The sequence below is a fragment of the Bombina bombina genome, chromosome 1, assembly GCF_027579735.1.
Source record: "Bombina bombina isolate aBomBom1 chromosome 1, aBomBom1.pri, whole genome shotgun sequence".
In the NCBI taxonomy this organism is placed as follows: Eukaryota; Metazoa; Chordata; class Amphibia; order Anura; family Bombinatoridae; genus Bombina; species Bombina bombina.
In genome coordinates, this window is record NC_069499.1 from 215,130,360 (window position 1) to 215,147,000 (window position 16,641).

General features: G+C 39.3%; 1 protein-coding gene across 1 annotated transcript in view; it reads right to left on the minus strand.

Moving 5' to 3' along the window:
• Positions 1-10,360, minus strand: part of TMEM229B (transmembrane protein 229B) — a 132,769-nt gene extending 122,409 nt beyond the window's left edge. Inside the window, exons 1-2 of the mRNA XM_053697835.1 lie at positions 10,285-10,360; positions 9,662-9,832 (exon numbers count right to left, since the gene is read on the minus strand). Of these exons, the coding sequence (XP_053553810.1) occupies positions 9,662-9,711 (50 nt within the window). The 5' untranslated portion in view covers positions 9,712-9,832; positions 10,285-10,360. The remainder of the gene's footprint in view (positions 1-9,661; positions 9,833-10,284) is intronic.
• Positions 10,361-16,641: the final 6,281 nt, after the last annotated feature.

Here is a 16,641-nt window from a genome sequence, read left to right on the forward strand (position 1 = left end):
ACAAGGACGTATGCTGTCGGCATTCAGCGATGTCTGTTGGACATGATACGCTACAGCGTATCATGTCGGACAGACATTGGTAAATCTACCCCTGTGTATTGATGCTAATAGGTGACGTATAGAGATACGTGGGTTTCGAATAGGTGCATTATCAGTACACTGGGCATGTGTGTTGGTTCTGTTATTTATTTTTCTAATTTTTATTTTTTGTAAACGTGCTTATTTTTTATTTCAGCAGCATCATGTTGGGTGACCTTGTGTCTTGCTGGTAGAATAAAAAATGCAGCAAGATGGCTTTTCTAGTGACCAACCTATGTGGAGGTATATTATATACCAGTTGAAAAATCTTTCAAGTCTCTTTCTCTCATATTTATTTCAGATACAAAACCACAAATTCTTTAGACCTTAAAGTGATTGTCAACTTCAGCGATGTGCTCAACAACATTATTAATGTTCAACTAAATAAAGGGCACTTTTATTCATCAAAATTTCTTTAAAGTGCGATGTTATTTAATGTATTACCCTTCTTGCCTGTAAGCCATTGGGCCGTTCCTCCACCCTTCATAGAGCCTCTTTTTTTTTTCTCTGACGTTGCAGGCTCTAGCCAATAGGATTGCTTCCCCATTGGCTTTCTGCAACTTTTTTTTCACATCCCTGTGTTCCTTTGCACGTGCGCATCCATTGCGGCTAAATCGCCGACTCCATGCACATTCACGTGTCACGCATGCTAAGTCAGAAGCAAAAGGATACCCAGCCTTATGTCATTGTATCCTAAAAACTTCAACTAGACAATCACTTTAAGTTAACATAAAAGTGCAAAAAGAAAATACTCTAATATGTTAGAGCATTTCATTATAGCTATGGGTTCAATCCTTTTAAAAAAAAAAATGTATCAACAGAAAAATACCCTTAAATGGGCAGAAACAAGACATTTGATATAGAATAACATTTCAGTCTTAAAGTGAAGGTCAATTCTAAGCCAATGCACTGCACCCATTTACATATATGGATTCCAGTCGCTAACGTTATTTTTCGATAATCTTATTCAGTTTTTAATAAAATATAAATATATTTTACCTCCGTTGTATAGAGTGACTCCTCCCCTCCAACACTTCCTTGTTCTACAATAGTGACGTAGAGAGCGGTCCCACACGCTCACAACACTAATTAAAAGCTTGTGCACAACTAGTGATGGAAAATGTGCATGCGTATGTCCCCCACAATCGCGCATGCGTAAAGATTTTATGATCCATAGCATAGCATCCTAACGGCTAGATTTAGAGTTTGGCGGCCAAAGGGGTGCGTTAGCTACGCGTGCTTTTTTCCCCCTGCACCTTTTAAATACCGCTGGTATTTAGAGTTCACAGAATGGCTGGGTTTTCAGTGCGTTACACCTGCAAAAAAGCAGCGTTCAGCTCCTAACGCAGCCCCATTGTTTTCTATGGGGAAACACTTCCTACGTCTGCACCTAACACCCTAACATGAACCCCGAGTCTAAACACCCCTAACCTTACACTTATTAACCCCTAATCTGCTGCCCCCGCTATCGCTGACACCTGCATATTTTTTTAACCCCTAATCTGCCGCTCCGTAAACCGCCGCTACCTACATTATCCCTATGTACCCCTAATCTGCTGCCCCTAACATCGCCGACCCCTATATTATATTTATTAACCCCTAATCTGCCCCCCTCAACGTCGCCTCCACTTATTAACCCCTAATCTGCCGAGCGGACCGCACCGCTACTATAATAAAGTTATTAACCCCTAATCCGCCTCACTCCCGCCTCAATAACCCTATAATAAATAGTATTAACCCCTACTCTGCCCTCCCTAACATCGCCGACACCTAACTTCAATTATTAACCCCTAATCTGCCGACCGAATCTCACCGCTACTGTAATAAATGGATTAACCCCTAAAGCTAAGTCTAACCCTAACACCCCCCCTAAATTAAATATAATTTAAATCTAACGAAATAAATTAACTCTTATTAAATAAATTATTCCTATTTAAAGCTAAATACTTACCTGTAAAATAAACCCTAATATAGCTACAATATAAATTATAATTATATTATAGCTATTTTAGGATTTATATTTATTTTACAGGTAACTTTGTATTTATTTTAACCAGGTACAATAGCTATTAAATAGTTAAGAACTATTTAATAGCTAAAATAATTACAAAATTACCTGTAAAATAAATCCTAACCTACGTTACAATTAAACCTAACACTACACTATCAATAAATTAATTAAATAAAATACCTACAATTATACCTAACACTATACTATCAATAAATTAATTAAATACAATATCTACAAATAAATACAATTAAATAAACTAACTAAAGTACAAAAAATAAAAAAATATTGAATCAGCCAATCAGAATCAAGTTCAATCCGATTGGCTGATTCAATCAGCCAATCAGATTGAGCTTGCATTCTATTGGCTATTCCGATCAGCCAATAGAATGCGAGCTCAATCTGATTGGCTGATCGGATCAGCCAATCGTATTGAACTTGATTCTGATTGGCTGATTCCATCAGCCAATCAGAATTTTCCTACCTTTATTCCGATTGGCTGATAGAATCCTATCAGCCAATCGGAATTCGAGGGACGCCATCTTGGATGACGTCCCTTAAATCGTCGGGAAGTCGTCGGAAGAAGATGGGTCCGCAGTGGAGGTCTTCAAGATGGAGCCGGTCCTCATCGGATGAAGATAGAAGATGCCGCTTGGAAGAAGATGGTTGCCGGTCCGGATCTACTCTTCTTCCCGGATAGGATGAAGACTTTGGACCCTCTTCTGGACTTCTTCAGCCGTCGGATGATGGATGTCTAGCCCCCCCTTGGGCTTGGATGAAGATTTCGGAGCCTGGAACGATCGATGATACCTGGCATGGTGAAGACAAGGTAGGAAGATCTTCAGGGGCTTAGTGTTAGGTTTATTTAAGGGGGGTTTGGGTTAGATTAGGGGTATGTGGGTGGTGGGTTGTAATGTTGGGCAGGGTATTGTATGTTTTTTTTTACAGGCAAAAGAGCTTAATTCTTTGGGGCATGCCCCGCAAATGGCCCTTTTCAGGGCTGGTAAGGTAAAAGAGCTTTGAACTTTTGTAATTTAGAATAGGGTAGGGCATTTTTTTTTATTTTGGGGGTCTTTGTTATTTTATTAGGGGGCTTAGAGTAGGTGTAATTAGTTTAAAATTGTTGAATATTTTTCTAATGTTTGTAAATATTTTTTTATTTTATGTAACTTAGTTCTTTTTTATTTTGTGTACTTTAGTTAGTTTATTTCATTGTATTTATTTGTAGATATTGTATTTAATTAATTTATTGATAGTGTAGTGTTAGGTTTAATTGTAGATAATTGTAGGTATTTTATTTAATTAATTTATTGATAGTGTAGTGTAAGGTTTAATTGTAACTTAGGTTAGGATTTATTTTACAGGTAATTTTGTAATTATTTTAACTAGGTAGCTATTAAATAGTTATTAACAATTTAATAGCTATTGTACCTGGTTAAAATAAATACAAAGTTGCCTGTAAAATAAATATTAATCCTAAAATAGCTAAAATATAATTATAATTTATATTGTAGCTATATTAGGATTTATTTTACAGGTAAGTATTTAGATTTAAATAGGAATAATTTATTTAATAAGACTTAATTTATTTCGTTAGATAAAAATTATATTTAATTTAGGGGGGTGTTAGTGTTAGGGTTAGAATTAGCTTAAGGGGTTAAACAATTTATTAGAGTAGCGGTGAGCTCCGATCGGCAGATTAGGGGTTAATACTTGAAGTTAGCTGTCGGCGATGTTAGGGAGGGCAGATTAGGGGTTAATACTATTTATTATAGGGTTATTGAGGCAGGAGTGAGGCGGATTAGGGGTTAATACATTTATTATACTAGCGGTGAGCTCCGGTCAGCAGATTAGGGGTTAATAATTGTAGGTAGCTGGCGGCGACATTGTGGGGGGCAGATTATGGGTTAATAAATATAATATAGGGGTCAGCGGTGTTAGGGGCAGCAGATTAGGGGTACATAGGGATAACGTAGTTGGCGGCGGTATACGGAGCGGCAGATTAGGGGTTAAAAAATTTAAATATAGTGGCGGCGATGTGGGGGGACTTCAGTTTAGGGGTACATAGGTAGTTTATGGGTGTTAGTGTACTTTAGAGCACAGTAGTTAAGAGCTTTATGAACCGGAGTTAGCCCAGAAAGCTCTTAACTACTGACTTTTTTTCTGCGGCTGGAGTTTTGTCGTTAGAGTTCTAACGCTCACTTCAGACACGACTCTAAATACCAGCGTTAGAAAGATCCCATTGAAAAGATAGGATACGCAATTGACGTAAGGGGATCTGCGGTATGGAAAAGTCGCGGCTGAAAAGTGAGCGTTAGACCCTTTAATGACTGGCTCCAAATACCAGAGGGCGGTAAAAACCAGCGTTAGGAGCCTCTAACGCTGGTTTTGATGGCTACCGCCCAACTCTAAATCTAGGCCATAGTTAGTGAGTCAATGTATCCTAAACAATAATAGAGCAGGATATGCATGCGCGTCTCGAGAGAGAGAAAAAGAGAGAGAAAGAGAAAGAGAGAGACGCAATACCAATAAAAATTGTCTTATAAAACTTACAACCTTGGAGAACTCAGTCAAAAAACATCAAAATCCATTAAATACAAAAATTATAGTTCATGAAATCTCTGAAAAAATTAAACAAATTAATCATGTGGTATAGATCAGGGGTCGCCAACCCTTCAGACCTAAGGACCACTTAACTCACAATTTTGAATCATGTGGACAACTAACATGATTTTTTTTTTTCAAGTTACAAACCTCTATTATATATATATATATATATATATATATATATATATATACACATACACACACACATACTGTACATAACTAGTATAACCATAGCTAAGTTTACAATATATATATATATATATATATATATATATATATATATATATATATATATACACATACACACACACATACTGTACATAACTAGTATAACCATAGCTAAGTTTACAATATATATATATATATATATATATATATATATATATATATATATATATATATATATATATATATATATATATATATATATATATATATATATATATACACACACACACACATTTTTAAAAATTATTTTTTGGAATTAACTAACTGAATGACAGAACTGAGAGAATACTTCCAAATGACAGATGAAGGGTTAGTGCCAACTTTTGAGCTGGAAATAGAGAGGCAGAAAGTGGGGGACAAACTATGTTTAAAAGGACCACAAGATTTCAAAGTTACCTCCCTAGTTAGGAATTATTCAAAACTACTTATGATCATGGACAGACATTGGAGCCATAAATTAAGTTTATATCAGAAAGATCTAACCACGACTGATGTTACTGGCAAATACTGGTGGGATATAGCTGATCTGCTGGATGGCAATTACTGGAATTCAGGTGGAATGGCTTTTTGCGTGGGAAAATTATTAGAATGAAAAATAACTAATATTTAATAATAAAAAAAAAAAAAGAAGAAGATGGAGGGGAGGAAGACAAACAGTGATGTAAGTCCATCTGAAGGAACTAGGAAAACTTCTACGAAGAGACAGGTAAAGGGAAGAAATATACTTTATTTCCACTATTTTAAGCCAAGACTATACCAACCTCTGCTGGCTTTAGAATGGAAGGATTTTTCTCTGATCAGCGTGCCAGGCAGGAGGAGTAAAAAATACAATCTAGCTATGCAAGTTGCGCAGAACTTCTCCTCCGTCAGTTTTCACTGATGTCCAGCTAGGCACTGTAGGGAGTTTCGGCGCAACGAGGGTGACACCATCAGAGGAGATTAATTCCTGCTTGATGGTGTCAAGGACCACCAACATCTTCTCGTGGACCACCAGTGGTCCATGGACCACTGGTTGACGACCGCTGGTATAGATGGAATTCCACCAGAAATGCTGAAATACAGTCCCTATAAAATACAAAAAGCACTCTGCAACTTATATAATCTGGTCCCAATATTGGCTGCTACCCCAAACACTGGAACCAGGAAATAATAACCCCCATCCATAAAAGTGGTGACAGAATGGATACATCAAATTACAGAGGCATTTGTGTCAACAGCATCATAGGAAAACTGTTGAACACAATTTTAAATATGAGAATAATTAACTTCCTTACCAAACACAACATACTCAGCAAAAGCCAAGCTTGCTTCATACCAAATCACTGCACCACAGACCACATCTAAATACTGCACAACCTGATCAACTATCATGTACACCATCAACATGGCAAGATCTTTTCATGTGTTGTAGACTTCAAAAAAAGTTTTTTTTTATTCAATCTAGCATGAGGGCCTATTCCTTAGCGGGATAGGAGGTAAAACATATGACACAGTCAAAAGTATCTACACAGAAAACAAATGTATTATTAAAGTGAACAATAAAAAGGACTGGGTTCCTTCACCAAGGTAGGGGAGATAAACAGGACTGCAGATTAAGTCCAACACTATTTAGGGGGTGATTTATCAAGCTGAGGCGGACAGGGGTGCATATACAGGCCCTTGTCCGCTGCAGCTCGCCTTTGGCGGTCTGAATTCTCCTGGAGGAATTAAGCATTGCACACGAGCACTATTTTGCGCTTGCGTGCAATCCTGCCCCCTGCTCGTGAACAGCCAATCAAGTGCAGGCAGGAACTGTCAATCTCCCTGGTCGGAAAAGACCGGGGAGATTGAATTTCACCAAACAAGAAGTGGCAAAAAGGTTAGCATAGCAGCAGTCTGATGACCGCTGCTTGTTAAATACGTCGTGCATGTTCTCGTGTGAGAACCTGCAGCTGTAGGGGCTCAAAGGCTGGCGAAATCCTTTGATAAACTGAATTCTTAATATCTATATTAATGAACTAGCCACAACCCTGGAATTATTTAAAGTACCATGAATAACGTTAGAAAACATGGAGATCAAAACCCTATTATATGCTGATGATCTACTCCCCCTATCACCAAGCAAGAAAACCTTTAACAAAGCCTGTCAATACTAGAAAGATACAGCCGTATGTGCGCACTTCATGTAAATCATGGTGTTTCAGAGAAGTTCCAAGAAAATAACTTCAAATCTTCACCTCTAGCTAAAATTGTGTTTTTCTGGAAGAGGTAAACAAATATAAATACCTTTGGACTAGCTATCAGGGCATCAGGAAGTTTTAAACATTAAATAAACAAGTTAACAGAGAAAGTGTGCAAAACTTTCTTTGCCATACGAAAAACATTATTTTATCATAAACCCCCTGTAAGAATGTGGATGAAAATATTTGACAACGTCATAAACCTATTTTGCTTTATGGCAATGAGATATGGGAACCGGTCACCAAGTCAGATCTCAAAAGATACAAGACCAACTGAATTAAAGCATTTGGAGTTCTGTAAATACATCCTCCAGGTACATTGGTGTGTATCGAACATTGCATGTAAAGCACAGAATATTTCTATATGCAAGAGATCACTGAGATACTGGACACATCTAAACAGTAACCCACAGTCCTACCACTATAATATGATGTTGGCTAATAATCTTGTAAACAAGCCCTGTGCAATTAAACACAGCAAGAAAAACAACCCATCCCACAATCCTGTCAATCACCACCAATTATGCCATGTTGTGGAAAAGTAGAAAACACAGCACAATTAAGATATTAAGAAAAACGTGGCAACTAAAATAAATCAGAGTGTGCCAACAATGTGACCAGGGAGAAGATAAGCCGGCTGCCTACATTGAAACAACAGAAAACCAGAGAGGAACTAAATAAATCCCCATGTAACGTATGGTTCTCTTATTAGGGAGACTGCAATGTCCCCACTGATTTCATAGGGGAGAGAGAAAGAAAAAAAAGAGGAGAGAGAAAGAGAGAAAGAGAGAAAGGAATGAGAGCGAGAGAAAATGAGAGCGAGAATGAGAACGAGAAAACGAGAGAGAATGAGAAAACGAGAGAGAATGAGAGCGAGAGAGAGAATGAGAGCGAGAGAGAGAATGAGAGCGAGAGAGAGAATGAGAGCGAGAGAGAGAATGAGAACACGAGAGAGAGAATGAGAGCGAGAGAGAGAATGAGAGCGAGAGAGAGAATGAGAACACGAGAGAGAATGAGAACACGAGAGAGAATGAGAAAACGAGAGAGAATGAGAAAACGAGAGAGAATGAGAAAACGAGAGAGAATGAGAAAACGAGAGAGAATGAGAAAACGAGAGAGAATGAGAAAACGAGAGAGAATGAGAAAACGAGAGAGAATGAGAAAACGAGAGAGAATGAGAAAACGAGAGAGAATGAGAAAACGAGAGAGAATGAGAAAACGAGAGAGAATGAGAAAACGAGAGAGAATGAGAAAACGAGAGAGAATGAGAGCGAGAATGAGAGCGAGAGCGAGAATGAGAGCGAGAGCGAGAATGAGAGCGAGAGCGAGAATGAGAGCGAGAGCGAGAATGAGAGCGAGAATGAGAGCGAGAGCGAGAGAATGAGAGCGAGAGCAAGAGAATGAGAGCGAGAGAGAAATGAGAGAAAAACAAGAGAAAAGAGAGACCCTGATGGAGAAAACAGAGAGAAAAAGAGAGAGAAAAGAATAAACAGCAACAGATAAATAGTGTACGCACTTACAAGTGTGGGTACATTCCCTGTCTGTTAAAAGACTTATCAGATGGCTACTGCTAGCCTATAAAAGTTCCCTAGACAATAAAAGTGAAAAAGTTTTTTGAAGCTTTTCAACTTGAATAGCTTAGATTTTAAAACATTGAAAGGTAGCTATAGCCCAGAGCTAAGCACCTCAGGAATGTAAAATGTTTCTTTGTTTTTAAATCTTTAAGCACATACAATGTAATTAGTCTATGTTGTGCTTGGTCACTAGAAAAGCCAGCATGCTGCATCCTCTCTTGTACCAGTAAGACACAAGGTCACCCAACATGATGCTCGTCTATTTTTGGAATGACATTAGGGCATTCACAAGGTTTCAAGTGTTTAAATGGAAGAAATTCTTCATAAAGCATTCAAGATCTCATTCAAAATTCAAACAGGAAAATGTAGGGAGCTGCAAGTCATTCAATTGAGTAAAATTACATTGCCTACTCTAGATAGACACAACTAGTCAAGCAAGATATATTTAATACAGCAATACTCCATTCTCAATGCTATTTAATTAAAGACTACCAACATTTTTTTCACTCAATTAAATGATCATTAAAGATTATGTTTATAGACATGGCAAGGGGCCTGTTAATTCATATTATGCAATATTACCAATTTTAATAAAGGAAGGTACTGAATGTTAAAACACATTCACTATGAAATTAATCCACTTTATATCAATTAAAAGACATCAGTTAAAACTTTAATCTTTAAATTATTATTATAAGTGAGATCAAAGCACATACAGGAAGTATTAACTAAACGCAACTCTTCATCTACGTCATTAAAGGAGGGGGATATAATGCTGCCTGTTACCCTAACTCCCCATTTTATCTAATTCACTTAATTTGTCCAATCCACCAAAAACTTTCACCAACGCCCCAAAGGGTTAATCTTTCAGCTATCACACCGCAGTGCATAAAACCTGTCAGCTGCATTTATTGTGTTTAAAAAAAAAAAAAAAAAGTTTTACATACGTGCTGGGAACCAGCTTCCGCTTTTGAGATACAGAACCCTGCTGCTGCATTCATACTGTTTTATTAACCCCTTCCAGCATTAGCTAGGCTTTGATTAAAACAAATAAGCCATCTACATCCGTTTGCTGGCAGAGCACTGGCGATCAAGGCTGCATCACTGTACAAGGTAGGCTAGAAATGGAGAATAAGTGTTAATAATATGGTTTATTTGTAATGTGACAACATATTCCAGATCAGACAGATATACTATGTCAAATATATTTTCTGCAGATTAGCTTTTTTTTGTTTGCCTGAGAAGTCTCATAAGCAGCTACATACAGAATCTAAACAAATGGCAGCCTGCTAATCTTTTCACCTGCAGTGAGGCTTTCCATCTTTCACAAATTCCACCCCCACCTCCCCGAGGTTGCAGTATGCACTATGCCTTTCTAGGCAGTGTCTATGATCCTCCCCTTCCCTTCTGCGTCTCCCTGCCTCTTCCTCCTTTTAGAAGTCAGAATAGGCAAAAGCCAGCAACCTGTTCTTACTAGCCCATGATATCCGGATTACAACAGACAGCATCTGCTGCAGGCAATGCTGGGTGATGTTCTTGACATTGCATACAGCATCTAAGGATCACATACCTTTTTGTCTTGAAGTACTGTGATGTGCAGCTTCTTAGAGTGTGTAATATTTGGTGCACTGGCTTGTATTGTGTCCCCCTCCTGTATGGCCGGTGTCGCTGCTTCTGTAGATTAAATCAGACTGACACCAACCCATCTTATGTATGCAGTACATCTGCACATGCTCTCTTGTGATAAGTCTCTTCCCTTCGTTAACTCTTCTACTGCTGCTGCAGATGCTGCATCGTCTGCATTCGGCACAGCTCGTGTTCCTGGAAGGTACCAAAGATGCAGAGGAATTTGTATGTGAGGAAGAAAAACAGGAAAAGGAAATGAATTATGAAATATTGATATTTTCGAATACTAATAAAAACATTAACAATTACATGATGTTCATACCTATTTTTGTTTATTTATATTTATGATTTGCTGTATTACAAAGGCATATCTCAGACGAATCAGCATTGGCATACTTAAAGGAAGTAAAAGTATACTAAAGTCCTTGCAACAAAATATGTCTGCATTATATTATGTTTCAGGAATAATAGGCTAAATATGCCACTTAACATGGTATCTCACTAATGTGTGTGCCAACAGATGCCAGCTCTCTGCTGCAAAATAATTGGGGATGACCAGTGTGTGATCATTGGAAAGCAGGGAGGGTACTGATCAGATAGATTAGACGTATTACCTGGCAACCTTTTCAACCATATGCTCATTTGTACCTGAAATCAGACCTCATAGTTCTGCAGTCCCTGTAAAATATATATCCATATAGAATCTCAGATCAAAGATTAGATTAGACTCTGAAGCCCATGCCAACTATATATATTAATGTCAGATCCCAAACATTACAATGGAGATTTGTATCCATATACCCACAGACCTCAGATCAGACCCAGTTAGTTAAATGTCAATTTTCTTTACGTATATTTTACCAGGCAGCAGAAATTACAGACTGATTTACAAATTATACTTCATGTATGTGGTCTAAATTACATTCTAATTTTAAACTAAGAAAACTATTATTTTTTTTTATTAAAATGTTTTAATTTCCGAAGTCACATAGATGCAAGATAAGAAAAAAAATATATATATAATAAGAAAGTATGTAACAAAAATATATATATGCAGGATATAAAGATATACCTGTATATACACTTGAGTTGTCTGTGAATTGTGATTTAAATTTTGTAGGGTTTCAGTAGATTCAATGGGGCCGATTTAACAAATGGCGGGCGGCCACACGCTGTCGGCATTTAACATTGCATAAGCATTTCTGGGGAAATGCTTGTGCAATGCCGCCCCCTGCACATTTGCGGCGAATCGGCCGCTAGCAGGGGATGTCAATGATCCCGATCGTATCTGATCGGGATGATTGTAGTCCGCCATCTCAGAGTTGGCGGATGAGTTAAGAAGCAGCGGTTTTATGACTGCTGCTTCTTAACTTATGTTTCCGGCAAGCCGCATCGGCTGCTTGATAAATCTCTCCCAATATGTGTTTAAGGGCCAGATTACATGTGGAGCTCAGACGTTTGCGCCCAAGCAGTAAGGTGTTTATCGCAGAGATTTTAAGGAGTTTATCGCGGGGATTTGCGCTCATTGGGCTTACTGCTGTTATTACAAGTTGAAAGTGAGTGCAATTTACACTAGAATGATTACCACAACTTCAGAGCTCTGTTTAACTGTTTTGCAAAACATAAAAGTTGCACAAAACACACTATACATTACAAAGTATTGTTACACTCTAATAACACCTAATAAAAATTATTAAAAAAAATTATTTCACAAAAAAGTTATAAAGGCTCATAGATATGAGATCTCAGGTGTTAGAAAAAAAAGGCAGGCAAAGGGCTTTAAAATTGAGATACATATACATGTCTAAAGATGTATTTGTGTGTCTATAGATACAGTATGTTTATATACTCCACTTGTAATCTGACCCTATATGTTTTGGTAAGAGGTATCAGAGAGTTTCAACAAGTCAAGGAGGTAGTAAGGCCTAATTTAGACCCGGAAGCAGGGCCAGCGTTTTGTATTAGGCAGCATAGGCACCAGCAGGGGGGTGCTGAGAGCAGTGCTGAATTGCCGACTGCTGCCCTATGATAAAAAAAAATTAAAGTATTTTTTTTTACATTAGATCTCTTCTGTGTGCCGAACAAGCACCCCTCCCCTATGTAATGGATCATGTGATTGACTTGACTGTTCTGTTGACATAGACATAATTGATCACACACACACACCGCGTCTGCGACAGACGGTCAGAGGCTCAGAGCGGAGCTCAGTGGAGCAGACTGGTGGTGATGACGAGGGAGGCAGAGGCGGAGCTCACTTGCCTTGCGCAGCACACACAGCCTGCCAGTGAGTGGCTGACTCTAGTCTGACTGACTGCCTACCTGATGACGTCACGTCACTCACTCTGAGTGAGAGGGAACGTCTCCATGTGACAGGCAGCCAGCCGCCATCTCTCCTAAGATCTGCCAGTTTTTTCTGAGTGAATGCTGTGATGGGCAGATTTTGGTCGTCTGTGCTGATTAGGTACCCAGATGTTTCCATATCTAGCTGGCTGGTCATGTTGAATATAAGATTCCGATTCCCCTGGGTCAGACTCCAAGTCCTCCGCAGCAAGCATTTCACGGGTAAGAGCGGCAACCACCGTGCTATCCCCATGCTGAAAAGCAAAGGATAGGGTTAACTACCTAGCGATATCCTCCAGCGAAGTAAAGGAGCTAAACACCAGCTAGTGCTTAAATCCTGCAGCAGCGCTTCTAGTACACTCCAGGGCTCATCTCTTTAGCCATTGACAAGTGCGTGTGAGGTGGGATAGAGGGGCAGCTGCAGCCGTAAAAGTATGTCTGGGAGTGGCTGCATGGCATTGCTATACTCCCCTCGCCCCCTTCCCATTTACACCCCCACCCGGTGTGTGCAGCCTTCATCATTATGAACAGGACAGTGTCTGGGTGGCTGCTGCTAAAGTTTAGCGGGCATGTAGAAAGCATCTCTCTTATTTTAATTACTATAGGATTTGGATTTCTATCAGTAACAAAGAAGGCACATAAACATAAACACACCAACCACACACACACACTAACCACACACACAGACACACACTAACCAAACACACACACACAGACACAATAACCACACACACAATAACCACACACATACTAACTACACACACACTTACACCACACACACTAAACACACGCCACATACCATACACATACACCACACACACACGTACACACCACACACATACACCATACACACACATATGCCATACATACACACACATGACACACACTAACTACACGCCACATACCACACACACATACACGAAACACATACACACACACTAAACACCCAAACACACACACATGACACACACTGACCACACGCCACATACCACACATACACCATACACACACACACACACTAAACACCCAAACACACACACATAACACTCAGTTTTATATATATATATATATAGTTATATACAGTGTATGTATATATATATATATATAGTATGTATATATATATGTATGTATATATTGGCCTCTAGTTATCAAGCCGTCAACCTCAAATACACTGGAATTCTGCAGCGTATTTGTGGCGAGGCTGATTCGCTGTAGTTATCAAGCACTACAGCCCGGCAAAAGTAGAATATAGTGACCTAAGCAACGATCCGCTAGACTCAGTCTGACACAGATCGATTCTTATGTCACTCCAGATGTTCCAAACGCAAGTTCGACACAATCTGACTACTTTTGGGAGTTAGCAAAAAACTAGCAGGTACGCTCAGCACTTTTCCGGCCCACCGTACCTGGTTTTCAATCCGCCGTCCTGGAGGTGGTGGATCCCATAGGAATCAATGGGAGTCTGACCATAGCGAAAGCTCATGTTCGCTGCTGCCCGACATCCCATTGATTCCTATGGGAAGTGTGTACACCTAACACCCTAACATGTACCCCAAGTCTAAACACACCTAATCTGCCCCCCTACACCTCCGCCACCTATATTAAACATGTTAACCACTAAGCCGCCGCTCCCAGACCCCGCCGCAACTATAATAAATATGTTAACCCCTAAACCGCCGCTCCCGGACCCTGCCGCAACTATAATAAATATGTTAACTCCTAAACCGCCGCTCCCGGACCCCGCCGCCACCTACATAATACCTATTGACCCCTATACTGACCCCTACACCGCCGCCACCTATAATAAATGTATTAACCCCTATCCTGCCCCCCCTACACCGCCGCAACCTATAATAAATTTATTAACCCCTATCCTGCCCCCCTACACCGCCGCCACCTATAATAAATTTATTAACCCCTATCCTGCCCCCCCTACACCGCCGCCACTATAATAAATTATTAACCCCTAAACCTAAGTCTAACCCTAACACCCCCCCTAATCTAACTAATAATTATATTGTAGCTATTTTAGGATTTATTTTTATTTTACAGGCAAATTTCAATTTATTTTAACTAGGTACAAAAGCTATTAAATAGTTATTAACTATTTAATAGCTACCTAGTTAAAATAAAGACAAATTTACCTGTAAAATAAAAACTAACCTAAGTTACAATTACACCTAACACTACACTATAATTAACTAACGCCTAGATTTAGACTTCTGTGGCCAAAGGGGTGCGTTAGCTATGCATGCTTTTTTCCCCCCGCACCTTTTAAATACCGCTGGTATTTAGAGTTCACAGAAGGGCTGTGTTAGGCTCCAAAAAGGGAGCGTAGAGCATAATTTACCGCCACTGCAACTCTAAATACCAGCGGTGCTTACGGACGCGGCCAGCTTCAAAAACGTGCTTGTGCACGATTCCCCCATAGGAAACAATGGGGCCGTTTGAGCTGAAAAAAAATCTAACACCTGCAAAAAAGCAACTTTCAGCTCCTAACGCAGCCCCATTATTTCCTATGGGGAAACACTTCCTAAGTCTGCACCTAACACCCTAACATGTACCCCGAGTCTAAACACCCCTAGCCTTACACTTATTAACCCCTAATCTACTGCCCCCACTATCGCTGACCCCTGCATATTATTATTAACCCCTAATCTGACGCTGCCTACACCGCCGCAACCTACGTTATCCCTATGAACCCCTAATCTGCTGCCCCTAACACCGCCGACCCCTATATTATATTTATTAACCCCTAATCTGCCACCCCCAACGTTGCCGCCACCTACCTACACTTATTAACCCCTAATCTGCCGACCGGACCTCACCGCTACTATAATAAAGTTATTAACCCCTAATCCGCCTCACTCCCGCCTCAATAACCCTATAATAAATAGTATTGACCCCTAATCTGCCCTCCCTAACATCACCGACACCTAACTTCAAGTATTAACCCCTAATCTGCCGACCGGACCTCACCGCTACTCTAATAAATTTATTAACCCCTAAAGCTAAGTCTAACCCTAACACTAACACCCCCTAAGTTAAATATAATTTTTATCTAACTAAATAAATTATTTCTTATTAAATAAATTATTCCTATTTAAAGCTAAATACTTACCTGTAAAATAAACCCTAATATAGCTACAATATAAATTCTAATTATATTGTAGCTATTTTAGGTTTAATATTTATTTTACAGGCAACTTTGTATTTATTTTAACCAGGTACCATAGCTATTAAATAGTTAATAACTATGGAAAAAAGAAGATTGAAGATGCCGCTTGATAGAAGACTGCAGCCGAATGATGGACCTCTTCAGCCCCCGCTTGGATCAAGACTTCAGCCCGATGATGGACCTCTTCAGACCCCGCTTGGATCAAGACTTCAGCCCGATGATGGATCTCTTCAGCCCCCGCTTGGATCAAGACTTCAGCCGGATGATGGACCTCTTCAGCCCCCGCTTGGGCTTGGATGAAGACTTCGGACCCTCTTCTGGATGGATCGGTGATACCCGACGTGGTGAAGATAACGTAGGAAGATCTTCAGGGGCTTAGTGTTAGGTTTATTTAAGGGGGGTTTGGGTTAGATTAGAGGTGTGTGTTGGTGGTGGGTTGTAAAGTTGGGGGGGTATTGTATGGGTTTTTTTACAGGCAAAGGAGCAGAATTCTTTGGGGCATGCCCCGCAAAAGGCCCTTTTAAGGGCTGGTAAGGTAAAAGAGCTTTTCAATTTTTATTTTAGAATAGGGTAGGGCATTTTTTTATTTTGGGGGGCTTTGTTATTTTGTTAGGGGGCTTAGAGTAGGTGTAATTAGCCTAAAATTGTTGTAATATTTTTATGTTTGTAAATTATTTTTTTATTTTTTGTAACTTAGTTCTTTTTTTATTTATTTTTTTGAACTTAAGTTAGTTTATTTAATTGTAGTTATTTGTAGGTATTTGTATGTAATTAATTTATTGA